This window comes from Pleurodeles waltl, chromosome 6 (genome assembly GCF_031143425.1).
Source record: "Pleurodeles waltl isolate 20211129_DDA chromosome 6, aPleWal1.hap1.20221129, whole genome shotgun sequence".
Classification (NCBI taxonomy): domain Eukaryota; kingdom Metazoa; phylum Chordata; class Amphibia; order Caudata; family Salamandridae; genus Pleurodeles; species Pleurodeles waltl.
The window spans coordinates 247,374,747-247,396,024 of record NC_090445.1 but is presented as its reverse complement, the minus strand read 5'-3'; the positions used below and the strand labels follow the sequence as shown (position 1 = coordinate 247,396,024).

General features: G+C 47.0%; 1 protein-coding gene across 3 annotated transcripts in view; it reads right to left on the bottom strand.

Annotated features, from left to right (window-relative positions):
- Positions 1-21,278, bottom strand: part of CCDC47 (coiled-coil domain containing 47) — a 273,202-nt gene that overhangs the window by 143,097 nt on the left and 108,827 nt on the right. For all 3 annotated transcript variants that reach the window (XM_069238027.1, XM_069238028.1, XM_069238029.1), the window contains exon 7: positions 13,017-13,118. In XM_069238027.1, the coding sequence (XP_069094128.1) occupies positions 13,017-13,118 (102 nt within the window). The remainder of the gene's footprint in view (positions 1-13,016; positions 13,119-21,278) is intronic.

The following is a 21,278-nucleotide window of genomic DNA, read 5'->3' as shown; positions in this document are numbered from 1 at the left end:
AGGACAGCCCCTAAGGTGTCCTGAGCTGAGGTGACTAACTTTTAGAAATCCTCCATCTTGCAGATGGAGGATTCCCCCAATAGGATTAGGGATGTGACCCCCTCCCCTTGGGAGGAGGCACAAAGAGGGTGTACCCACCCTCAGGGCTAGTAGCCATTGGCTACTAACCCCCCAGACCTAAACACGCCCTTAAATTTAGTATTTAAGGGCTCTCCCTGAACCTAGAAACTAGATTCCTGCAACAACAAGAAGAAGGACTGCCTAGCTGAAAACCCCTGCAGAGGAAGACCAGAAGACAACAACTGCCTAGGCTCCAGAAACTCACCGGCCTGTCTCCTGCCTTCCAAAGAACTCTGCTCCAGCGACGCCTTCCAAAGGGACCAGCGACCTCTGAATCCTCTGAGGACTGCCCTGCTTCGACGACGACAAGAAACTCCCGAGGACAGCGGACCTGCTCCAAAAAGACTGCAACTTTATCCAAAGGAGCAGCTTTAAAGAACCCTGCAATCTCCCCGCAAGAAGCGTGAGACTTGCAACACTGCACCCGGCGACCCCGACTCGGCTGGTGGAGAACCAACATCTCAGGGAGGACCCCCGGACTACTCTACGACTGTGAGTACCAAAACCTGTCCCCCCTGAGTCCCCACAGCGCCGCCTGCAGAGGGAATCCCGAGGCTTCCCCTGACCGCGACTCTCTGAAACCTAAGTCCCGACGCCTGGAAAAGACCCTGCACCCGCAGCCCCCAGGACCTGAAGGACCGGACTTTCACTGCAGAAGTGACCCCCAGGAGTCCCTCTCCCTTGCCCAAGTGGAGGTTTCCCCGAGGAAGCCCCCCCTTGCCTGCCTGCAGCGCTGAAGAGATCCCTTGATCTCTCATTGACTTCCATTGCGAACCCGACGCTTGTTCTAACACTGCACCCGGCTGCCCCCGCGCCGCTGAGGGTGAAATTTCTGTGTGGGCTTGTGTCCCCCCCGGTGCCCTACAAAACCCCCCTGGTCTGCCCTCCGAAGACGCGGGTACTTACCTGCTGGCAGACTGGAACCAGGGCACCCCCTTCTCTCCATTGGAGCCTATGCGTTTTGGGCACCACTTTGAACTCTGCACCTGACTGGCCCTGAGCTGCTGGTGTGGTAACTTTGGGGTTGCTCTGAACCCCCAACGGTGGGCTACCTTGGACCAAGAACTGAACCCTGTAAGTGTCGTACTTACCTGGTAAAACTAACAAAAACTTACCTCCCCCAGGAACTGTGAAAATTGCACTGTGTCCACTTTTAAAATAGCTATTTGTGAATAACTTGAAAAGTATACATGCAATTGAAATGATTCAAAGTTCCTAATGTACTTACCTGCAATACCTTTCAACAAGATATTACATGTTAAATTTGAACCTGTGGTTCTTAAAATAAACTAAGAAAAGATATTTTTCTATAACAAAACCTATTGGCTGGATTTGTCTCTGAGTGTGTGTACCTCATTTATTGTCTATGTGTATTTACAACAAATGCTTAACACTACTCCTTGGATAAGCCTACTGCTCGACCACACTACCACAAAATAGAGCATTAGTATTATCTCTTTTTACCACTATTTTACCTCTAAGGGGAACCCTTGGACTCTGTGCATGCTATTCCTTACTTTGAAATAGCACATACAGAGCCAACTTCCTACATTGGTGGATCAGCGGTGGGGTACAAGACTTTGCATTTGCTGGACTACTCAGCCAATACCTGATCACACGACAAATTCCAAAATTGTCATTAGAAATTGATTTTTTGCAATTTGAAAAGTTTTCTAAATTCTTTAAAGTCCTGCTAGGGCCTTGTGTTAGTCCCTGTTAGCATTTCTTTTAGAGTTTAAAAGTTTGGTAAAAGTTTGAATTAGATTCTAGAACCAGTTTTAGTTTCTTAAAAAGTATTCCAACTTTTAGAAACATAATGTCTAGCACAGATGTGAATGTGGTGGAACTCGACACCACACCTTACCTCCATCTTAAGATGAGGGAGCTAAGGTCACTCTGTAAAATAAAGAAAATAGTAATGGGCCCCAGACCTTCCAAACTACAGCTCCAGGAGCTGTTGGCAGAGTTTGAAAAGGCCAACCCCTCTGAGGATGGCAACACAGAGGATGAAGATAGTGACTTGGAGGAAAATTCCCCCCTACCAGTCCTATTTAGGGAGAACAGGGCCTCTCAAGCCCTGACTCCACAAATAATAGTCAGAGATGCTGGTCCCCTCACAGGAGGGGCCAACAACTCTGAAATCACTGAGGATAACTCCAGTGAGGAGGACATCCAGCTAGCCAGGATGGCCAAAAGATTGGCTTTGGAAAGACAGATCCTAGCCATAGAAAGGGAAAGGCAAGAGATGGGCCTAGGACCCATCAATGGTGGCAGCAACATAAATAGGGTCAGAGATTCTCCTGACATGTTGAAAATCCCTAAAGGGATTGTAACTAAATATGAAGATGGTGATGACATCACCAAATGGTTCACAGCTTTTGAGAGGGCTTGTGTAACCAGAAAAGTGAACAAATCTCACTGGGGTGCTCTCCTTTGGGAAATGTTCACAGGAAAGTGTAGGGATAGACTCCTCACACTCTCTAAAAAAGATGCAGAATCTTATGACCTCATGAAGGGTACCCTGATTGAGGGCTTTGGATTCTCCACTGAGGAGTATAGAATTAGATTCAGGGGGGCTCAAAACTCCTCGAGCCAGACCTGGGTTGATTATGTTGACTACTCAGTGAAAACACTGGATGGTTGGGTAACTGGAAATGAAGTGTATGACTATGTTGGGCTTTATAATTTGTTTATGAAAGAACATATTTTAAGTAACTGCTTCAATGAAAAGTTGCATCAGTATCTGGTAGACCTAGGTCCAATTTCTCCCCAAGAATTGGGAAAGAAGGCAGACCACTGGGTCAAGACTAGGGTAACCAAAACTTCCACTGGGGGTGACCAAAAGAAAGGGGTTACAAAGCCTCCCTAGGAGAAAGTGGGTGACACTAGAAACAAAGAAAAAGAGTCCCCTGTAGGCCCCCAAAAACCAGACCAGGTGGGTGGGCCCAGAGACACAACCCAAAACAAAGGTGGGTACCAGGGTAAGAGCTGGGATGCCACTAAGGCATGGTGCCATAACTGTAAACAGACAGGGCACCACACCAAGGACACTTCTTGTCCCAAAAACAAACCCCCTAGCAAAATCCCAGGGGTAACCAGTGTAGCCATTGGAGATGACTCCTCAGATGAGGAGGTCTTCATAGCCTTCAACTGGAAAAAGGGCCCAACAGGTGAGTTGGAGATTCCAGAGGGAAGTAGACACTTCCACCACCTACAGGTGAATGGAATCCCAGCCACTGCCCTGAGAGACACTTGTGCCAGTCACACTATTGTGCATGACAGGCTGGTGTTCTCAAACCAGTACATCCCAGGTGAGATGGCCAGAGTAAGAGTTAGCCCAGACAGGGTCACTGATAGGCCTGTGGCTTTTGTGCCCATAGAAGTGGGTGGGACTTTTAGCTGGAGAAGGGTGGTAGTCAGTACAGACCTCCCCCTTGATTGTCTCCTTGGAAATGACTACCCAGAGGTTAGTCAGAGCCCAAGAGAGGAACTGGTCCAGTGCCAGTCCTCTCCCAAGGATTCTGGAGTGCCTGCCTCTGCAGTAAATGCAAGTAGGCCCCAGAAGAAAAAGAAAAGGAAACAGAGTAGGAAAGGTGGACAACCTTTAGCCAAGGTTCCAGCAAGCCAAGGAGATTCTGCTCCAGTAGGGGAGAACTCCAAAAGTGGCTCTGATAAAGTCCAACCTGACCCACAAGAAGTCCTGGCTAGTCAGGCAACTGTTAAGCCTGAGTGGGTGGCTCCTCAGCTAACAGAAGAAAGAGTGGAAGAAGGGTGTTTACTACAAGATGTGGTAACCCCCCACTCTAATACAGCAGACAGGCACCCTGAACCCAAAGAAGCCTGTAACTTAGCCCCTTCCCTTGTAGGTGAAGAGCTAAAGGTGTGGTTCTGGGCACTGACAGCTGTCAGTGGCCTCTGCTGGGTGTTAGCCTTTATGGCTACACTATCCTTGGCATGGTGGTCTGACCCCATGCCAAATAGCAAGTTAGGCCCCCTGACCCTGTTGGTCATGGTGGGGTTACTCCAGCTCTGGGTAACCTCTTTGGGTAAGTTAGGGGTGACCCTGGCTAAGATAAGATTAGCAGAGGTGGATACCTCTAACCCCAAAATAGAGAGAATGGGTGAAGACATTAAAAGCACAGACAAGAGGCAGTTCAGATTAGGTCCTATCACTGTGGAAGTGGGTCAGTTCCCCAGAGGGAATGACCTGGACAGGAGGATGTAAGGCAGAGTAGGCCCTGCAACAAACCAGCCTATTTCCTCTACTCTTCCTCGCCTGACAGACTAGGAAGACTCTCCCAGCTTTGGCTGAGTCTCCTGGCCTGTGGGCTGGGGGGGGCTTGTGTAAAGAAATGGCTCCCTGTTGCAGTTACCCCCCACTTTTTGCCTGATACTGATGCTGACTTGACTGAGAAGTGTGCTGGGACCCTGCTAACCAGGCCCCAGCACCAGTGTTCTTTCACCTAAAATGTACCATTGTTTCCACAATTGGCACAACCCTGGCACCTAGGTAAGTCCCTTGTAACTGGTACCTCTGGTACCAAGGGCCCTGATGCCAGGGAAGGTCTCTAAGGGCTGCAGCATGTCTTATGCCACCCTAGGGACCCGTCACTCAGCACAGACACACTGCTTGCCAGCTTGTGTGTGCTGATGGGAGAAAATGACTAAGTCGACATGGCACTCCCCTCAGGGTGCCATGCCAACCTCCCACTGCCTGTGGCATAGGTAAGTCACCCCTCTAGTAGGCCTTACAGCCCTAAGGCAGGGTGCACTATACCACAGGTGAGGGCATATGTGCATGAGCACTATGCCCCTACAGTGTCTAAGCAAAACCTTAGACATTGTAAGTGCAGGGTAGCCATAAGAGTATATGGGCTGGGAGTCTGTCAAAAACGAACTCCACAGCTCCATAATGGCTACACTGAATACTGGGAAGTTTAGTATCAAACTTCTCAGAATAATAAACCCACACTGATGCCAGTGTTGGATTTATTAAAAAATGCACACAGAGGGCATCTTAGAGATACCCCCTGTATTTTACCCAATTGTTCAGTGCAGGACTGACTGGTCTGTGCCAGCCTGCTGCTGAGAGACGAGTGTCTGACCTCATGCGGTGAGAGCCTTTGTGCTCTCTGAGGACAGAAACAAAGCCTGCTCTGGGTGGAGGTGCTTCACACCTCCCCCCTGCAGGAACTGTAACACCTAGCAGTGAGCTTCAAAGGCTCAAGCTTCGTGTTACAATGCCCCAGGGCACTCCAGCTAGTGGAGATGCCCGCCTCCTGGACCCAGCCCCCACTTTTGGCGGCAAGTCCAGGAGAGATAATGAGAAAAACAAGGAGGAGTCACTGGCCAGTCAGGACAGCCCCTAAGGTGTCCTGAGCTGAGGTGACTCTGACTTTTAGAAATCCTCCATCTTGTAGAAAGAGGATTCCCCCAATAGGGATAGGAATGTGACCCCCTCCCCTTGGGAGGAGGCACAAAGAGGGTGCACCCACCCTCAGGGCTAGTAGCCATTGGCTACTAACCCCCAGACCTAAACACGCCCTTACATTTAGTATTTAAGGGCTCTCCCTGAACCTAGAAACTAGATTCCTGCAACAACAAGAAGAAGGACTGCCTAGCTGAAAACCCCTGCAGAGGATGACCAGAAGACAACAACTGCCTTGGCTCCAGAAACTCACCGGCCTGTCTCCTGCCTTCCAAAGAACTCTGCTCCAGCGACGCCTTCCAAAGGGACCAGCGACCTCTGAATCCTCTGAGGATTGCCCTGCTTCGACGACGACAAGAAACTCCCGAGGACAGCGGACCTGCTCCAAAAAGACTGCAACTTTATCCAAAGGAGCAGCTTTAAAGAACCCTGCAATCTCCCCGCAAGAAGCGTGAGACTTGCAACACTGCACCCGGCGACCCCGACTCGGCTGGTGGAGAACCAACACCTCAGGGAGGACCCCCGGACTACTCTACGACTGTGAGTACCAAAACCTGTCCCCCCTGAGCCCCCACAGCGCCGCCTGCAGAGGGAATCCCGAGGCTTCCCCTGACCGCGACTCTCTGAAACCTAAGTCCCGACGTCTGGAAAAGACCCTGCACCCGCAGCCCCCAGGACCTGAAGGACCGGACTTTCACTGCAGAAGTGACCCCCAGGAGTCCCTCTCCCTTGCCCAAGTGGAGGTTTCCCCGAGGAAGCCCCCCCTTGCCTGCCTGCAGCGCTGAAGAGATCCCTTGATCTCTCATTGACTTCCATTGCGAACCCGACGCTTGTTCTAACACTGCACCCGGCCGCCCCCGCGCCGCTGAGGGTGAAATTTCTGTGTGGGCTTGTGTCCCCCCCGGTGCCCTACAAAACCCCCCTGGTCTGCCCTCCGAAGACGCGGGTACTTACCTGCTGGCAGACTGGAACCGGGGCACCCCCTTCTCTCCATTGGAGCCTATGCGTTTTGGGCACCACTTTGAACTCTGCACCTGACCGGCCCTGAGCTGCTGGTGTGGTAACTTTGGGGTTGCTCTGAACCCCCAACGGTGGGCTACCTTGGACCAAGAACTGAACCCTGTAAGTGTCGTACTTACCTGGTAAAACTAACAAAAACTTACCTCCCCCAGGAACTGTGAAAATTGCACTAAGTGTCCACTTTTAAAATAGCTATTTGTGAATAACTTGAAAAGTATACATGCAATTGAAATGATTCAAAGTTCCTAATGTACTTACCTGCAATACCTTTCAACAAGATATTACATGTTAAATTTGAACCTGTGGTTCTTAAAATAAACTAAGAAAAGATATTTTTCTATAACAAAACCTATTGGCTGGATTTGTCTCTGAGTGTGTGTACCTCATTTATTGTCTATGTGTATGTACAACAAATGCTTAACACTACTCCTTGGATAAGCCTACTGCTCGACCACACTACCACAAAATAGAGCATTAGTATTATCTCTTTTTACCACTATTTTACCTCTAAGGGGAACCCTTGGACTCTGTGCATGCTATTCCTTACTTTGAAATAGCACATACAGAGCCAACTTCCTACAATCGTTGTCATGTTGTCTGTTTTGACAAGCATGTGTTTGTGGCTTATTATGGGTTGAAATGCTTTCAGCGCTAGAAATACTGCCAATAGTTCTAAGTGATTTATGTGAAACTGTTTTTGGTGAGTGTCCCATTGTCCTTGGATGCTGTATTGATTGAGGTGTGCTCCCGACCCTGTCATGGAAGCATCTGTTGTTATCACGTATTGTGGCACTGGGTCTTGGAAAGGCCGCCCTTTGTTTAAATTTATACTGTTCCACCATAGAAGCGAGATGTATGTTTGGCGGTCTATCAACACCAGATCTAGAAGGTGACCCTGTGCATGTGACCACTGTGATGCTAGGCACTGTTGTAAGGGCCTCATGTGCAGTCTTGCGTTTGGGACAATGGCTATGCATGAGGACATCATGCCTAGGAGTTTTAATACCGTCTTTGCCTGTATCTTTTGTGTTGGATACATGTCTTGTATAACCTTGTGAAAATTTTGAACCCTTTGTGGACTTGGAGTGGCTATTCCCTTTGTTGTGTTGATTGTCGCTCCTAAGTATTGCTGTGTTGTGCACGGCAGAATGTGAGATTTTGTATAGTTGATGGAGAAACCGAGTTTGTAGAGGGTTTGTATGACATAATCTGTGTGGAGTGAACACTTTGTGAGGGAGTTGGTCTTGATTAGCCAATCGTCTAGGTACGGGAATACGTGTATATGCTGCCTTCTGATATGTGCAGCTACTACTGCTAGGCATTTTGTAAATACTCTTGGTGCGGTTGTGATACCGAACGGCAACACTTTGAATTGGTAATGTTTTCCCTTGAATACGAACCTTAGGTATTTCCTGTGCGAGGGATGTATCGGTATGTGGAAATACACGTCCTTTAGATCTAAGGTTGTCATGTAGTCTTGTTGCTTTAGCAGTGGTAAAACGTCTTGTAGCGTGACCATGTGAAAGTGGTCTGATTTGATGTAGGTGTTTAGTGTTCTGAGATCTAGGATTGGTCTCAGTGTTTTGTCCTTTTTTGGTATTAGAAAGTACAGAGAGTAGACTCCCGTGTTTTTTTTGTGTACATGGTACCAATTCTATTGCGTCCTTTTGCAGTAATGCTTGAACTTCTAGTTCTAGAAGGTCTAGATGTTGTTTTGACATATTCTGTGTTTTTGGTGGGACATCTGGAGGGAGCTGGAGAAATTCTATGCAATAACCATGTCGGATAATTGCGAAGACCCAAGTGTCTGTTGTTATCTCCTCCCAAGATTTGTAAAACTGACTTAGTCTTCCCCCCCACTGGTGTTGTGTGAAGGGGTTGAGTGACTTGTGAGTCACTGTTTGGTTGGAGGGGTTTTTGGACTTTGAAATTTTCCCCGGTTTCTAGGGAATTTTCCTCCTCTATACTGGCCCCGAAAGCCTCCCCTTTGGTACTGTCCCTGGTAGGTAGACGGTGTAGATTGTGAGGTGCTGGCTTGTGTGGCTTGACCCCGAAACCCCCCTCTGAAGGTTGTTTTGCGGAAGGTGCCGAAAGTGCCTCTGCCCTGCGGGGAATAGAGTGCACCCATGGCCTTGGCTGTGTCAGTGTCCTTTTTCAATTTCTCAATTGCCGTGTCGACTTCGGGTCCAAACAATTGTTGTTCATTGAACGGCATATTGAGCACCGCTTGCTGTATTTCCGGTTTAAAGCCAGATGTGCGCAACCATGCGTGCCTTCTTATGGTTACTGCGGTATTTATTGTTCTTGCAGCTGTGTCCGCTGCGTCCATAGAGGAGCGTATTTGGTTATTGGAGATGTTTTGTCCCTCCTCAACCACTTGTTTTGCCCGTTTCTGAAATTCCTTGGGTAGATGCTCGATGAGATGCTGCATCTCGTCCCAATGGGCTCTATCATATCGCGCTAGGAGCGCCTGAGAGTTGGCGATGCGCCACTGGTTTGCAGCTTGTACTGCGACCCTTTTCCCAGCCGCGTCGAACTTGCGGCTCTCCTTATCCGGAGGTGGTGCCTCGCCTGATGTGTGCGAGTTGGCTCTCTTGCGAGCTGCCCCTACCACGACTGAATCTGGTGGCAGCTGTGAGGTGATAAAAGTAGGGTCCGTGGGCGGTGCTTTATATTTTTTCTCCACCCTTGCAGTTATCGCTCTACTCTTGACAGGTTCTTTGAAGATCTGCTTTGCGTGCCTTAGCATTCCTGGAAGCATAGGCAGGCTTTGGTAGGTGCTATGGGTGGAAGAGAGGGTGTTGAAAAGGAAGTCATCCTCGACAGGTTCTGCGTGTAACGACACGTTATGGAACTCTGCTGCCCTAGCTACCACCTGTGCATACGCTGTGCTGTCCTCAGGTGGTGAGGGCTTGGTAGGGTACGACTCAGGACTATTGTCTGATACTGGGGCGTCGTATAGGTCCCAAGCGTCTTGGTCATCTTGGCTCATGGTGGTATGAGCCGGTGAATGTGACGGAGTCTGTGCCGGTGATACATGAGTTACAGGTGGAGGAGTGGGTGGCGGGGTTACCTTTTTAACCACTTTTGTTTGTGGTGTTTGTTCCTGTGTTTGGAACTCGAGTCTCCTTTTTCTCCTGATTGGGGGAAGGGTGCTGATTTTCCCTGTCCCACTTTGTATGAAGATCCGCTTTTGTGTGTGGTCCACATCAGTGGCCTGCAACTCTTCCTCAAATCTGTGCTTGCGCATTTGAGAGGACAGTGATTGTTCCTCTGAATACGAGCTGGCAGTCGGTTCGGTTGCCGGTCGTTTTGGCACCGAAACTGTGTCTTTGCTTGTTTTCGGCTCCGAGGAGATTTTCCTCTTTTTCGAGCCTTCTCGGCGTCGATCCTCCTCGGTGCTGCTGTCTCTGCGTCGAGCAGCTTCAGTTCCGCTGTCTCGGCGTCGATCTTTTTCGGCAGCAGTGTCTCGGTCCCGAGATTGCTGCGTGCCTGTGTCTCGACCCGAGTCGGATGATCTCGGCACCGGTTCGGCCTTTTTCGGTGCCGATGGTCGGTCACCTACTTTATGGGTTGAGCCATGGCCTGTTGGCAGTGGCATCCCCTGGGCCTTGTTTGTTTTCTTGTGTGGTGCTTGCTTCGACGTCTTACTCACGGTTTCTTCGACGTCGAATTCGTCCGAGTCCGATTCATGAATGGAGAAGGCTTCCTCTTCTTCTCCTTGTTCCTCAAACCCTCGTTGTCCTGTCGGCGTGGCCGCCATCTGTAATCTTCTGGCTCGCCGGTCACGGAGCGTTTTTCGGGACCGAAACGCACGACAGGCCTCACACGTCTCTTCCTTGTGCTCGGGCGACAGGCACAAGTTACAGACCAAATGTTGGTCTGTATATGGAAATTTATTGTGGCATTTAGGACAGAATCGGAACGGGGTCCGTTCCATCAGTGTCAATCTTACACGCGGTCGGGCCGACCAGGCCCCGACGGGGGATCGAAATTACCCCGAAGGGCTACCGGAGCTCTTCACGATTCGGTGTCGATTCTATTCTAACCCGATACCGAACTAAACAATACTGACGTAGTTTTCCGAAGTTATGACTATCTTTCCGTCCCGAAACCCGGAGCGAAAAGGAACACGTCCGAACCCGATGGCGGAAAAAAAAAAATCTAACATGGAGTCGACGCCCATGCGCAATGGAACAAAGGAGGAGGAGTCCCTCGATCTCGTGACTCGAAAAGACTTCTTCGAAGAAAAACAACTTGTAACACTCCGACCCAACACCAGACGGCGGACTATGCACAACATGTGTATCTGCAGCTACACATGCCACCGAACCTAACCTTTAGAAGGCAAGAGTGGAAGTTTTTGACATTATGGACTGTGGCACTTAGAGAAAATAGGTAGCAAGCACTTGCTTAATGAGGGGAATGCCTGAAAGATTGTATGTACTCTCCGAACATGCATCCAGCTCACTTTCCACTGTCAAAGTGTACTTGATATTGGTACCCGAGACCAGAAAAACGACTGGAAAGGTGTCCTGGCAAATCGCTAGGGCCTCTTGTAGGGTTACCCATCAAAATGACACTGTGGAAGCTTAAGACATTCACCCAGGTTTGACGTGAACACTGGCATGCTGCAGAGACTAAAAACTAGGTAGGGGTCAGAACACTTTTCTTCTTCATACTGTAGGCATGATGTGACACCTGACAACATAAAAAAGGGAAGCAAGGCCCATACACAGTTTTTGTGATGATGGCCTACCAAGCCAGGTCCTATGAAGCCTTAAAAGACAAAGCAATATTTGGCATACAGGGTAATTCATTGAAACCCTATTAGGTTTTGCTATGCCTAAAACTATGAGCCCTATGTGATGCCACTAGAAGTGCCTTAAGACACCCAGTGCTCATTCATGATATTGAGGGCGCTCAGAGGTGAAAAAGTGGATAAATGTTTCTTTCTAAGGTATGGTCAGAGAGGCACAGGTAAGAGCATATCTCCAACATATATGGTACTCCCAAATAATTAGGTTTGGGAAAGGAGAAAATTAGAAACTCTATAAAGAGCAAAGATTGTATTTCTCGTCCGCAGAGTTAATCATATAATTAATTGCTGAACCCATTCACTTTTTACTACATCTATTTAGTATCTCATTTTTATCTTCGTCACACTTTTCAAAATCTGCCTCTTAGAGCATTTCAGTTTGATCGAGATCAAAGGGAAGAACTCAGAATTCTGGTATCCTTCGTTCACAGTCTGAAAAAAAGAACAGAGACTGTCACTGTGATGCATGCTGGGATTGTAGAGGTTATCTGGCAAAGTGACAGTATAGTCTTTCTTTGCTAGGGTGAGCCTATGACAATAAGATTAGTTATTCTTTTTATTTTAAAAGAGAAACAGAAGGACTGTTTAAGAGCAGCAATGCTGCTATATGTTTTTTAACCCATTTAAAATGTTATCATGGGTTTTGATAATTTCTCCATCTGGTTTTTAAAAGATTCAATATTTAAAGCTAATGTTGCCAGTACAAAGACATGTTTTACTTCAGAGTTTTTCTCTCTCCGTTTTCAAAATTGTTAGGTTGATTCCTAGCATGGGCAGGACTGTTCAATGTTTATTAATATTAATTAACAAAGATCCCTTGACAGGAAGATGCACTTCTTCTTAATATATGCAGAGCTTTTGAGCGTTTGTAAAAAGCAGCACCTTGATGTGGGGACCAAAGAGGAATAAATACTAGCTCTAGTGAGACACAGCTAGTACTTGGCACCTGTTTGAGCGCATCAGTGCATTGCAAATGTGTTATCAGAAGCTGAACCTCTGCTGGGTTGCTCTCTCTAGGCTGGACCCAAATCTGACTTCCTGCAAGAAGCACTGATAATGCAACCTCCCACGAGAAGGAGGAGGAGAGCTTATCTGCCTTAAAGAGGACCTGAACTGCACCTACCAGGAGATGCTTTGTTTACCCATGCAAATCTGCAAAAACAAGCTGACAGGAGAATCTGTGTGGAGGACAACTCAGGCAGAGACTGACTGTCCAGGGGCCACAAGCTATCAACAGCCCAGTTGGTCAGGAGAAACCAAGATGATAAAATACAGATAAACATAATCTTGGATGTGGTGCTGCAGTAGTGCCAGCTTTAGTTGAGTTGGTGAGCTTGCAACATCCTGACCAAACCTGTACCCTTATGATGCCCTTATGACCCTCCCTTCTTCAAGCCCAAAGGTTGCCTGCAAGCAGACCGCATGAAGGACGGTTCTGTTGACTTCGAGATGGTCATGCAATTTTGAAGCTATTTTAACCATCTCTGTAACCATTGCAGACACTATCCTTCTCTTTATGTGACATGGACACAAAACACTTGACATCACCAGGCAGTAGTCACATTTCACCAAGTACTTTCATTTGCCAACAATCTAACAAAGTATTACTGAAAAGGTATCTAAACATACCAGGTCCTGCATCTCCTTCTGGAGCCGGGTCAGTGCTTTTCGTGTTCCAACAGCAAAAACATAGGTGTCCATATCCTCCTCATTCATAGTTACTTTTATTTGCTGGCAGGAGAGAGGAAGAGAAGACAAAGACGTTACAGACATGAGGCAGTGGTGGAGATAAGTGTGAGCTGTGTGGCTTGCACTCATACAGAAAAATACAAATACTCTTCATTAAAATTACAGTATGCTCTTGTACTGCTCCAATCTCCACTGCAATGTAGCTGGAAATTTTCACCATTGTCCAAATAGAGCATTTTTTCCATCTTTGCAGTGGGCAGATATTGCAGAGTAAAGCTCTCCCCATCTCCAAGTCGTGTAGTTTTTTTTATCAGAATAAATTATATTCCTCAATCAGGACATGCAAACATCGCATTCTGCACTGCAATCATCACAACATCATTTACTTTTACTCTTCAGATATTCTCGCATCTACCAGCGTGTGGCTACTATAATTTGGTTATTTTATTGCCACTAATAAAATAAAGGGCACTGGAAAGTCCGGTGGTCAACCAGCTACTTCTACCAAATAAGAAGGTTTTTCTTCTAGGGAAGCAACATTACAGTTGGCCCTGGATTGGTGGTCCCAAGCATTGGGTCCTACCCTTGTTCCAGTAACCAAGATGAGGAATTTAGAAGAAGCCTTTAATGCCTCCCTCTTTTTTTTTCTTTCATTTCAATCACACAGCTTTTGCATGTGTTGTCTTTCATTCTTTTTCTACCGCAAAAAGATAAATGTGTGGAGCTTCAGACCATCATGTCTACTTTCATGGGCTACAGCAAAGCTGTTTTACTGGTGCTCGCTGACTAATTGTTGAAGAGACGTCGTCATTCAGACTACCGCTAACCCTCCCTACCACTAACTCTAGTGTGTCTACACTGGCTCCAAGTTCAGAAAATGAATAATCTTCAAGTCACTGTGTCAATTGCACAAAACAATCTATGGACCACGTCCCTCTTCCCACAAATCGGGTTTCTGTCTCTTCCTCTCTCTCTCTTAGGGGCAGTTTGTGAGATGCTTTTGCGAATAATCTGAGTTGCGATGTCTGTGTGTGTAGGATTAAATGTAAGCTTTACTTGAGTTCAATCTTAAAATTGTAAGAAGGATGGTGGGCTTCTATTAGGGACACCATACAGATGGCTGCACAAGATGGTGGTTTCCTTTGTGGGGCTTTTATATTTTACAGCTGGACGTGAGGGTTTATCTGTCCTTTTGATGAGGGGCCCCCTCCTAAACATTAAGAATCTGGAGAGTGATTGGTAGGTGGTAATGGTGTTGAGAAAAAATCTTGTCCCTTACACAGCAGGAATAGGTTTCCAGTGAGCTTGGAGAAACTCATCCCTGTGTTGTGCTCTCAACGAATCTGCCACACGAGGTAGGAACAAGTTTCATGTTTATTTCAGGTAAAATTACAGAGCCACCTCCATTGCGTGCTGTCGGTACATCTCCAACCGCCGTACTGCCAGCGCACATCACGCATTCCACCACACTGCATTCTACCCACGAGGCCCTCATTCCGCCAATCCCCCCACAAGCCCTACATTCCATGTTCCATACACAACATACCATCTCTCTCATTTTTTTTTTTAAACTTAAGAATGAACCCAACAAAAAAACACAGAAAATTGTAAAATGAAATACCCCCAAAAGACCGCAACAAACAAACTTGAATGAAACTCCGGATGATAAAAAGGGAGTCCAAAAACTGAAAGACATTACTGATCAGGTCTTAATTTCCATGGTAAAAATCTTTCACAGGAAGATCTGCGTGGAAATCCTTCCATACAATCTAAGGCAGACTTTTGTGCATCAACTTTATGCGAATCTTGAACATGTATCATAGGGCTTCCTCCGTAGCCCCTTTCGCCATCCTTGCTGCTGTCACTCTCATCACAAGCACTCGATGCTGAACCTCAGAAAGCTTTACTACTTTGGATAAGTTCCACCAGTGACCATCATCAACCATAATTGCATTCCCACAAACTTTTCTCACCCTGACAGGTTTTCCAAAACAATCATCCCCTTTTTTAACAGACACGCTTTTTTTTTTTATTCGCACCAAATCTCCAGGGCAAACCATACACAACTTGGTGGCTTTAATAGTATCATACCTTCGTTTCATGTTTTCTTGTCCTGACCTCACCTTTTCCCACTCGACTACACTCTTCCTCCCACACGATCCTTTGCTTTTCAAAGAACCCACTAACCATGATGGGAACAGGACGGTGGTAGGTTTACGACCTTTTAGTACCTCAAAAGGAGACACATTGGTTAATGAATGAGGTGTGGAAAGATAAACCCACAACATGGTGCTCACTGCCTCAAGGATGTTGTAATTATTGTGTCTAGCCGATTTTATACAATCCCCAACCACTCTATTCATCCTTTCGACCAAGCCATTAGAACTTCTCAAATGTCTAATATCAGATTGTTTCAAGAAGTCCTCCATCTCTGAACTAACAAACTGTACCCCATTGTCCGAAATAATGGTTTTTGGAAAATCCTCACGCATAAAAACTTCTTTAAGAAAGTTAACAGCATTGGTCGCTGATGGAACAGCGCAAAAACGAACTTCAGGCCATCTACTGTGATAATCCATGAGAACAAATGCATAGCGTAAATTGTGGAGGAGAAAATTAAACGGCACAACCATGTCTATTCCCACCTTAGACCACGGTCTTACAGGCACTTCAATAGGATGCAAAGGTGGAGTACGTACTTTCAAACCCTTTTCCGCAGAATTGCAAACAACACACCTTTTGACCACAAAATCAACCTGTTTATCCATGGATGGCAACCAATAACTCTCCCTTAACCTCCTTTTGGTCATAGTCGCTCCAAAGGGTCCTTCATGTGCCACATTTATCAGACCAAAACGTATATCATGGGGAGGAATACACCTCTCACCCCTCAAAAGTATCTGATCTTCTATTGAAATTTCACTCGCAACTTTACAAAATGGTTGTAATGGTAAGGGAACATTCTTTTCTCTCGGCCACCCATTGATTACAAATTCTCTAACCTGGGCCAAGATGGAATCCTTCAAAAAGGCCACCTCCCAATCAGTTTTGCTATAGGCCTTGGACACTGGAAGATCCACAGTGGCAACAAAACAATCCTCTCTATCATCTTCAGAGTCAAAATCATCCAGCCCTTCCATAGGTAATCTAGATAGAAAATCCGCTCTCACATTGAGTTTGCCCGGCAAAAACTTAACCACCACGTCGTACTGCAACAATTTAGTAGTAAGACGGGCAATACGTGGTGTAGTATAGTTGGTTTTATCCCCACTGAGAATGTAAAGTAGCGGTTTATGATCCGTCACAATAACAAACCTTTTGCCCCATATATAACTCCTAAACCTTTCGCTTGCCCAGACACAAGCCAACAACTCTCTCTATTACTGAGTAGTTCAATTCAGCTTCTCTCAATACTCTAGAGGCATAACTGACTGTGGCTTCACCTTGTTCAGTGCCCAGGACTAGAACAACACCCAAACCGTACTTACTAGCATCAACCATAATCTTACACATTAATCCTGGATCGTTTGGACGTAGTGCCTTGGCATTGGTCATTTCGGATTTTACCAAATCAAATGTGTCCTGACACTCCTTGTCCCACGCGAATTCAACACTCTTCTTCAACATATTAGACAAACATTTCATTTTGGAGGCGTAATTAGGAATAAACCTGGAATAAAATTCACACAAACCTACAAAAGAACGTAGCTCGTCCTTATTCTTTGGAGGAAGACACTCGCGAACAGCATCCACCAACCCAGGTCTCCGTTTGACTCCCTCCGACGAAACAACGTGTCCCAAAAACTCAATTTCTTTTTTCCAAAATTCACACTTGTCCTTTTTAACATCCACCCCATTCTCCTAAAAAATCTGTTATACTAGCTTAAGCACCGTGTCATGTTCTAATAACTGTTTGGCAAAAATCAACACATCATCTCATCCTGAAACACCAGGACCCCTTCTACATCTTTCAGCAGTTGTGACATGATACATTGGAAAACTGAAGCAGCCAAAGCAAGACCAAAAGGCATCCTACGAAATTGAAAAGTACCAAAAGGTGTGTTGAAAGCTGTATAATGTCTAGAGTCTTCTTCAAGGACAACCTGGCGATATGCCGAAGCTAAATCAATTTTTGAAAACCATACTGCACCACTCAGTTTCTCAAGCAAATCATTGATCCTGGGTAAAGGAAAGGAGTCGACCCAAGTCTCTTTGTTGAGACTCCTTAAGTCAACACACAAACGTTATCTTGCCACTGCGTTTGCGAGCGACGACAACCATAAACTAGACCCAACAGGCTCAATTACCCCCTCACAATTGTAGTTTCTCCAATTCCGACTTAAGGTCCTCCCTCAAGCTGAATGGGATCGCTCTTAATTTGTGCTTAATGGGTATGGTGTTTTTTTTTTTTTTGATACTATTGTAGGAAGTTGGCTCTGTATGTACTATTTCAAAGTAAGAAATAGCATGCACAGAGTCCAAGGGTTCCCCTTAGAGGTAAGATAGTGGCAAAAAGAGAATTCTAATGCTCTATTTTGTGGTAGTGTGGTCGAGCCGTAGGCTTATCAGAGGGTAGTGTTAAGCATTTGTTGTACACACACAGGCAAAAAATGGGGAACACACACTCAAAGACAATTCCAGGCCAAAAGGTTTTTATATAGAAAAATATATTTTTTTAGGTTATTTTAAGAACCACAGGTTCAAGATTTACAAACAATACTTTAAATGAAAGGTATTTCACTTAGGAACATTAGGAACTTTGAATTAGCAAAACAGCATATACAGTTTTCACACAAATGTCAATAAGCTATTTTAAAACTGGAATGCAATTTTCAACAGTTCCTGTGGGAGGTAAGTGTTTGTTAGTTTTGCAGGTAAGTAAACCACCTACAGGGTTCAAAGTTGGGTCCAAGGTAGCCCACCGTTGGGGGTTCAGGGCAACCCCAAAGTTACCACACCAGCAGCTCAGGGCCGGTCAGGTGCAGAGGTCAAAGGGGTGCCCAAAACGCATAAGCTTCAATGGAGAAGGGGTGCCCCGGTTCCAGTCTGCCAGCAGGTAAGTACCCGCGTCTTCGGAGGGCAGACCAGGGGGGTTTTGTAGGGCACCGGGGGGGGGATACAAGTCAGCACAAAAAGTACACCCTCAGCGGCACGGGGGCAGCCGGGTGCAGTGTGCAAACAGGCATCGGGTTTGCAATGTAGTTCAATGGGAGACCCAGGGGTCTCTTCAGCGATGCAGGCAGAAAAGGGGGGGGGGCTCCTCGGGGTAGCTACCACCTGGGCAAGGGAGAGGGCCACCTGGGGGTCACTCCTGCACTGGAGGTCGGATCCTTCAGGTCCTGGGGGCTGCGGGTGCAGTGTCCTTACCAGGCGACGGGTTCTTACAAGCAGGCAATCGCGGTCAGGGGGAGCCTCTGGATTCCCTCTGCAGGCGTCGCTGTGGGGGCTCAGGAGGGTCAACTCTGGCTACTCACAGGCTCGCAGTCGCCGGGGAGTCCTCCCTGTAGTGTTGGTTCTCCACAAGTCGAGCCGGGGGCGTCGGGTGCAGAGTGCAAAGTCTCACGCTTCGGGCGGGAAACGTGTGTTCTTTCAAAGTTGCTTCTTTGTTGCAAAGATGCTTCTTCCTTGGAGCAGAGCCACTGTCCTCGGGAGTTCTTGGTCCTTTTAGATGCAGGGTAGTCCTCTGAGGCTTCAGAGGTCGCTGGACCCTGTGGAACGCGTCGCTGTAGCAGTTCTTTTGAAGTGGGGAGACAGGCCGGTAGAGCTGGGGCCAAAGCAGTTGGTGTCTCCGTCTTCTCTGCAGGTTTTTCTGCTCAGCAGTCCTTCTTCGTCTTAGGTTGCAGGAATCTATCTTCCTCGATTCTGGGAGCCCCTAAATATTCAATTTAGGGGTGTGTTTAGGTCTGGGAGGGCAGTAGCCAATGGCTACTGTCCTTGAGGGTGGCTACACCCTCTTTGTGCCTCCTCCCTGAGGGGAGGGGGGCACATCCCTATTCCTATTGGGGGAATCCTCCAAAATCAAGATGGAGGATTTCTAAAGGCAGGGGTCACCTCAGCTCAGGACACCTTAGGGGCTGTCCTGACTGGTGGGTGACTCCTCCTTGTTTTTCTCATTATCTCCCCTGGACTTGCCACCAAAAGTGGGGGCTGTGTCCAGGGGGCGGGCATCTCCACTAGCTGGAGTGCCCTGGGGCATTGTAACACGGAGCCTGAGCCTTTGAGGCTCACTGCTATGTGTTACAGTTCCTGCAGGGGGGAGGTGTGAAGCACCTCCACGCAGAGCAGGCTTTTGTTTCTGTCCTCAGAGAGCACAAAGGCCCTCACCACATGGGGTCAGAAACTCGTCTCTCAGCAGCAGGCTGGCACAGACCAGTCAGTCCTGCACTGAACAACTGGGTAAAATACAGAGGGCATCTCTAAGATGCACTCTGTGTGCATTTTTTAATAAATCCAACACTGGCATCAGTGTGGGTTTATTATTCTGAGAAGTTTGATACCAAACTTCCCAGTATTCAGTGTAGCCATTATGGAGCTGTGGAGTTCGTTTTTGACAGACTTCCAGACCATATACTCTTATGGCTACCCTGCACTTACAATGTCTAAGGTTTTGCTTAGACACTGTAGGGGCATAGTGCTTATGCACCTACGGCCTCACCTGTGGTATAGTGCACCCTGCCTTAGGGCTGTAAGGCCTGCTAGAGGGGTGACTTACCTATGCCATAGGCAGTGTGAGGTTGGCATTGCACCCTGAGGGGAGTGCCATGTCGACTTAGTCATTTTCTCCCCACCAGCACACACAAGCTGGCAAGCAGTGTGTCTGTGCTGAGTGAGGGGTCCCTAGGGTGGCATAAGACATGCTGCAGCCCTTAGAGACCTTCCCTGGCTTCAGGGCCCTTGCTACCAGGGGTACCAGTTACAAGGGACTTACCTGGGTGCCAGAGTTGTGCCAATTGTGGAGACAATGGTACATTTTAGGTGAAAGAACACTGGTGCTGGGGCCTGGTTAGCAGGGTCCCAGCACACTTCTCAGTCAAGTCAGTATCAGTATCAGGCAAAAAGTGGGGGGTAACTGCAACAGGGAGCCATTTCCTTACAACTATGTTTAAAACCTTTGATACATCCTAATTTTTTCTCAAATACACTAGGGAACATCATATGGAGAGTTGACAAGTTGATACAACTATGGTCTTTAACTACAATAACTTGCTCAGTGGTACCTGGTCTCAGTACCATACCAAAGAGGCCTTGATGGAACAAACCTAATATAATGAGACCCTTGACAGCAACATACACCTTTCCACAGATTTTGCACTCCTTGAATTCCAGCACATCTTCGATGAAACCCTCCAGCTCTATCCTCCTTTCCTCATAGGAAACCGGAGCTCTGTCAGGTGGAAACAGTTTCCTAGCACCCCACACTTTCTTAAACAGGTCTACGGTTATCATTGTAATGCGTGCACCAGAATCCACAAGTAGATGGAGCGTTTTGCCCCCCACACGAATATCCACGTACGGGTCCACACACTACTCAGGATCTCCCGAAAGTGCTTGTTCATCTGTGACCACCACAATCATGTCACGGAATTCATTCTCCAAACATTGATTAGACCCCTCACTGGCATCACACACACTGCTGATCTTCACATTCTTGTTTCCAGGATCCTGATCCACCCTGGCAAAGTGGCCTGTCCGGCCGCATTTGTGACACACCACATTCCTTGCAGGACAAACTTTAGAGTCTTTTGCATTTGGAAAATTCCCACATCTGAAACAAATATTGCTACGTTTGAAGAATTGATTATTGCTGGTCTTGAGTTCTTTGCGAGAAGAGACAACGTTAACACTAGCTTTCTCCTCTTCCTTGCGTTGAGACGAAAGTTCCTTAAGAGAAGCTGGAGCCAGTTCAATGCTCTTCGCCTGCTTAATCACATCTTCAAGCGACGGATCCTCCATGGTAAGTAGTCTTTGTTGGATGTGTTTGTCAAAACAATTCCCTATCAGCTGGTCCCTGACCAGCTGATCACAGAATGTACTAAATTGACATTGTGCACACAATTTACGAAGAGCACTGACAAACTCATCAATTGATTCACTTTGTAGCTGTACCCTCTTGAAGAATTTGTGGCGTAATACCGCAAGACTCGGCTGTTTATCAAATCTCAGGATGAGTTTTTTTTACTGTCTCTTGATATTCGTCCAATT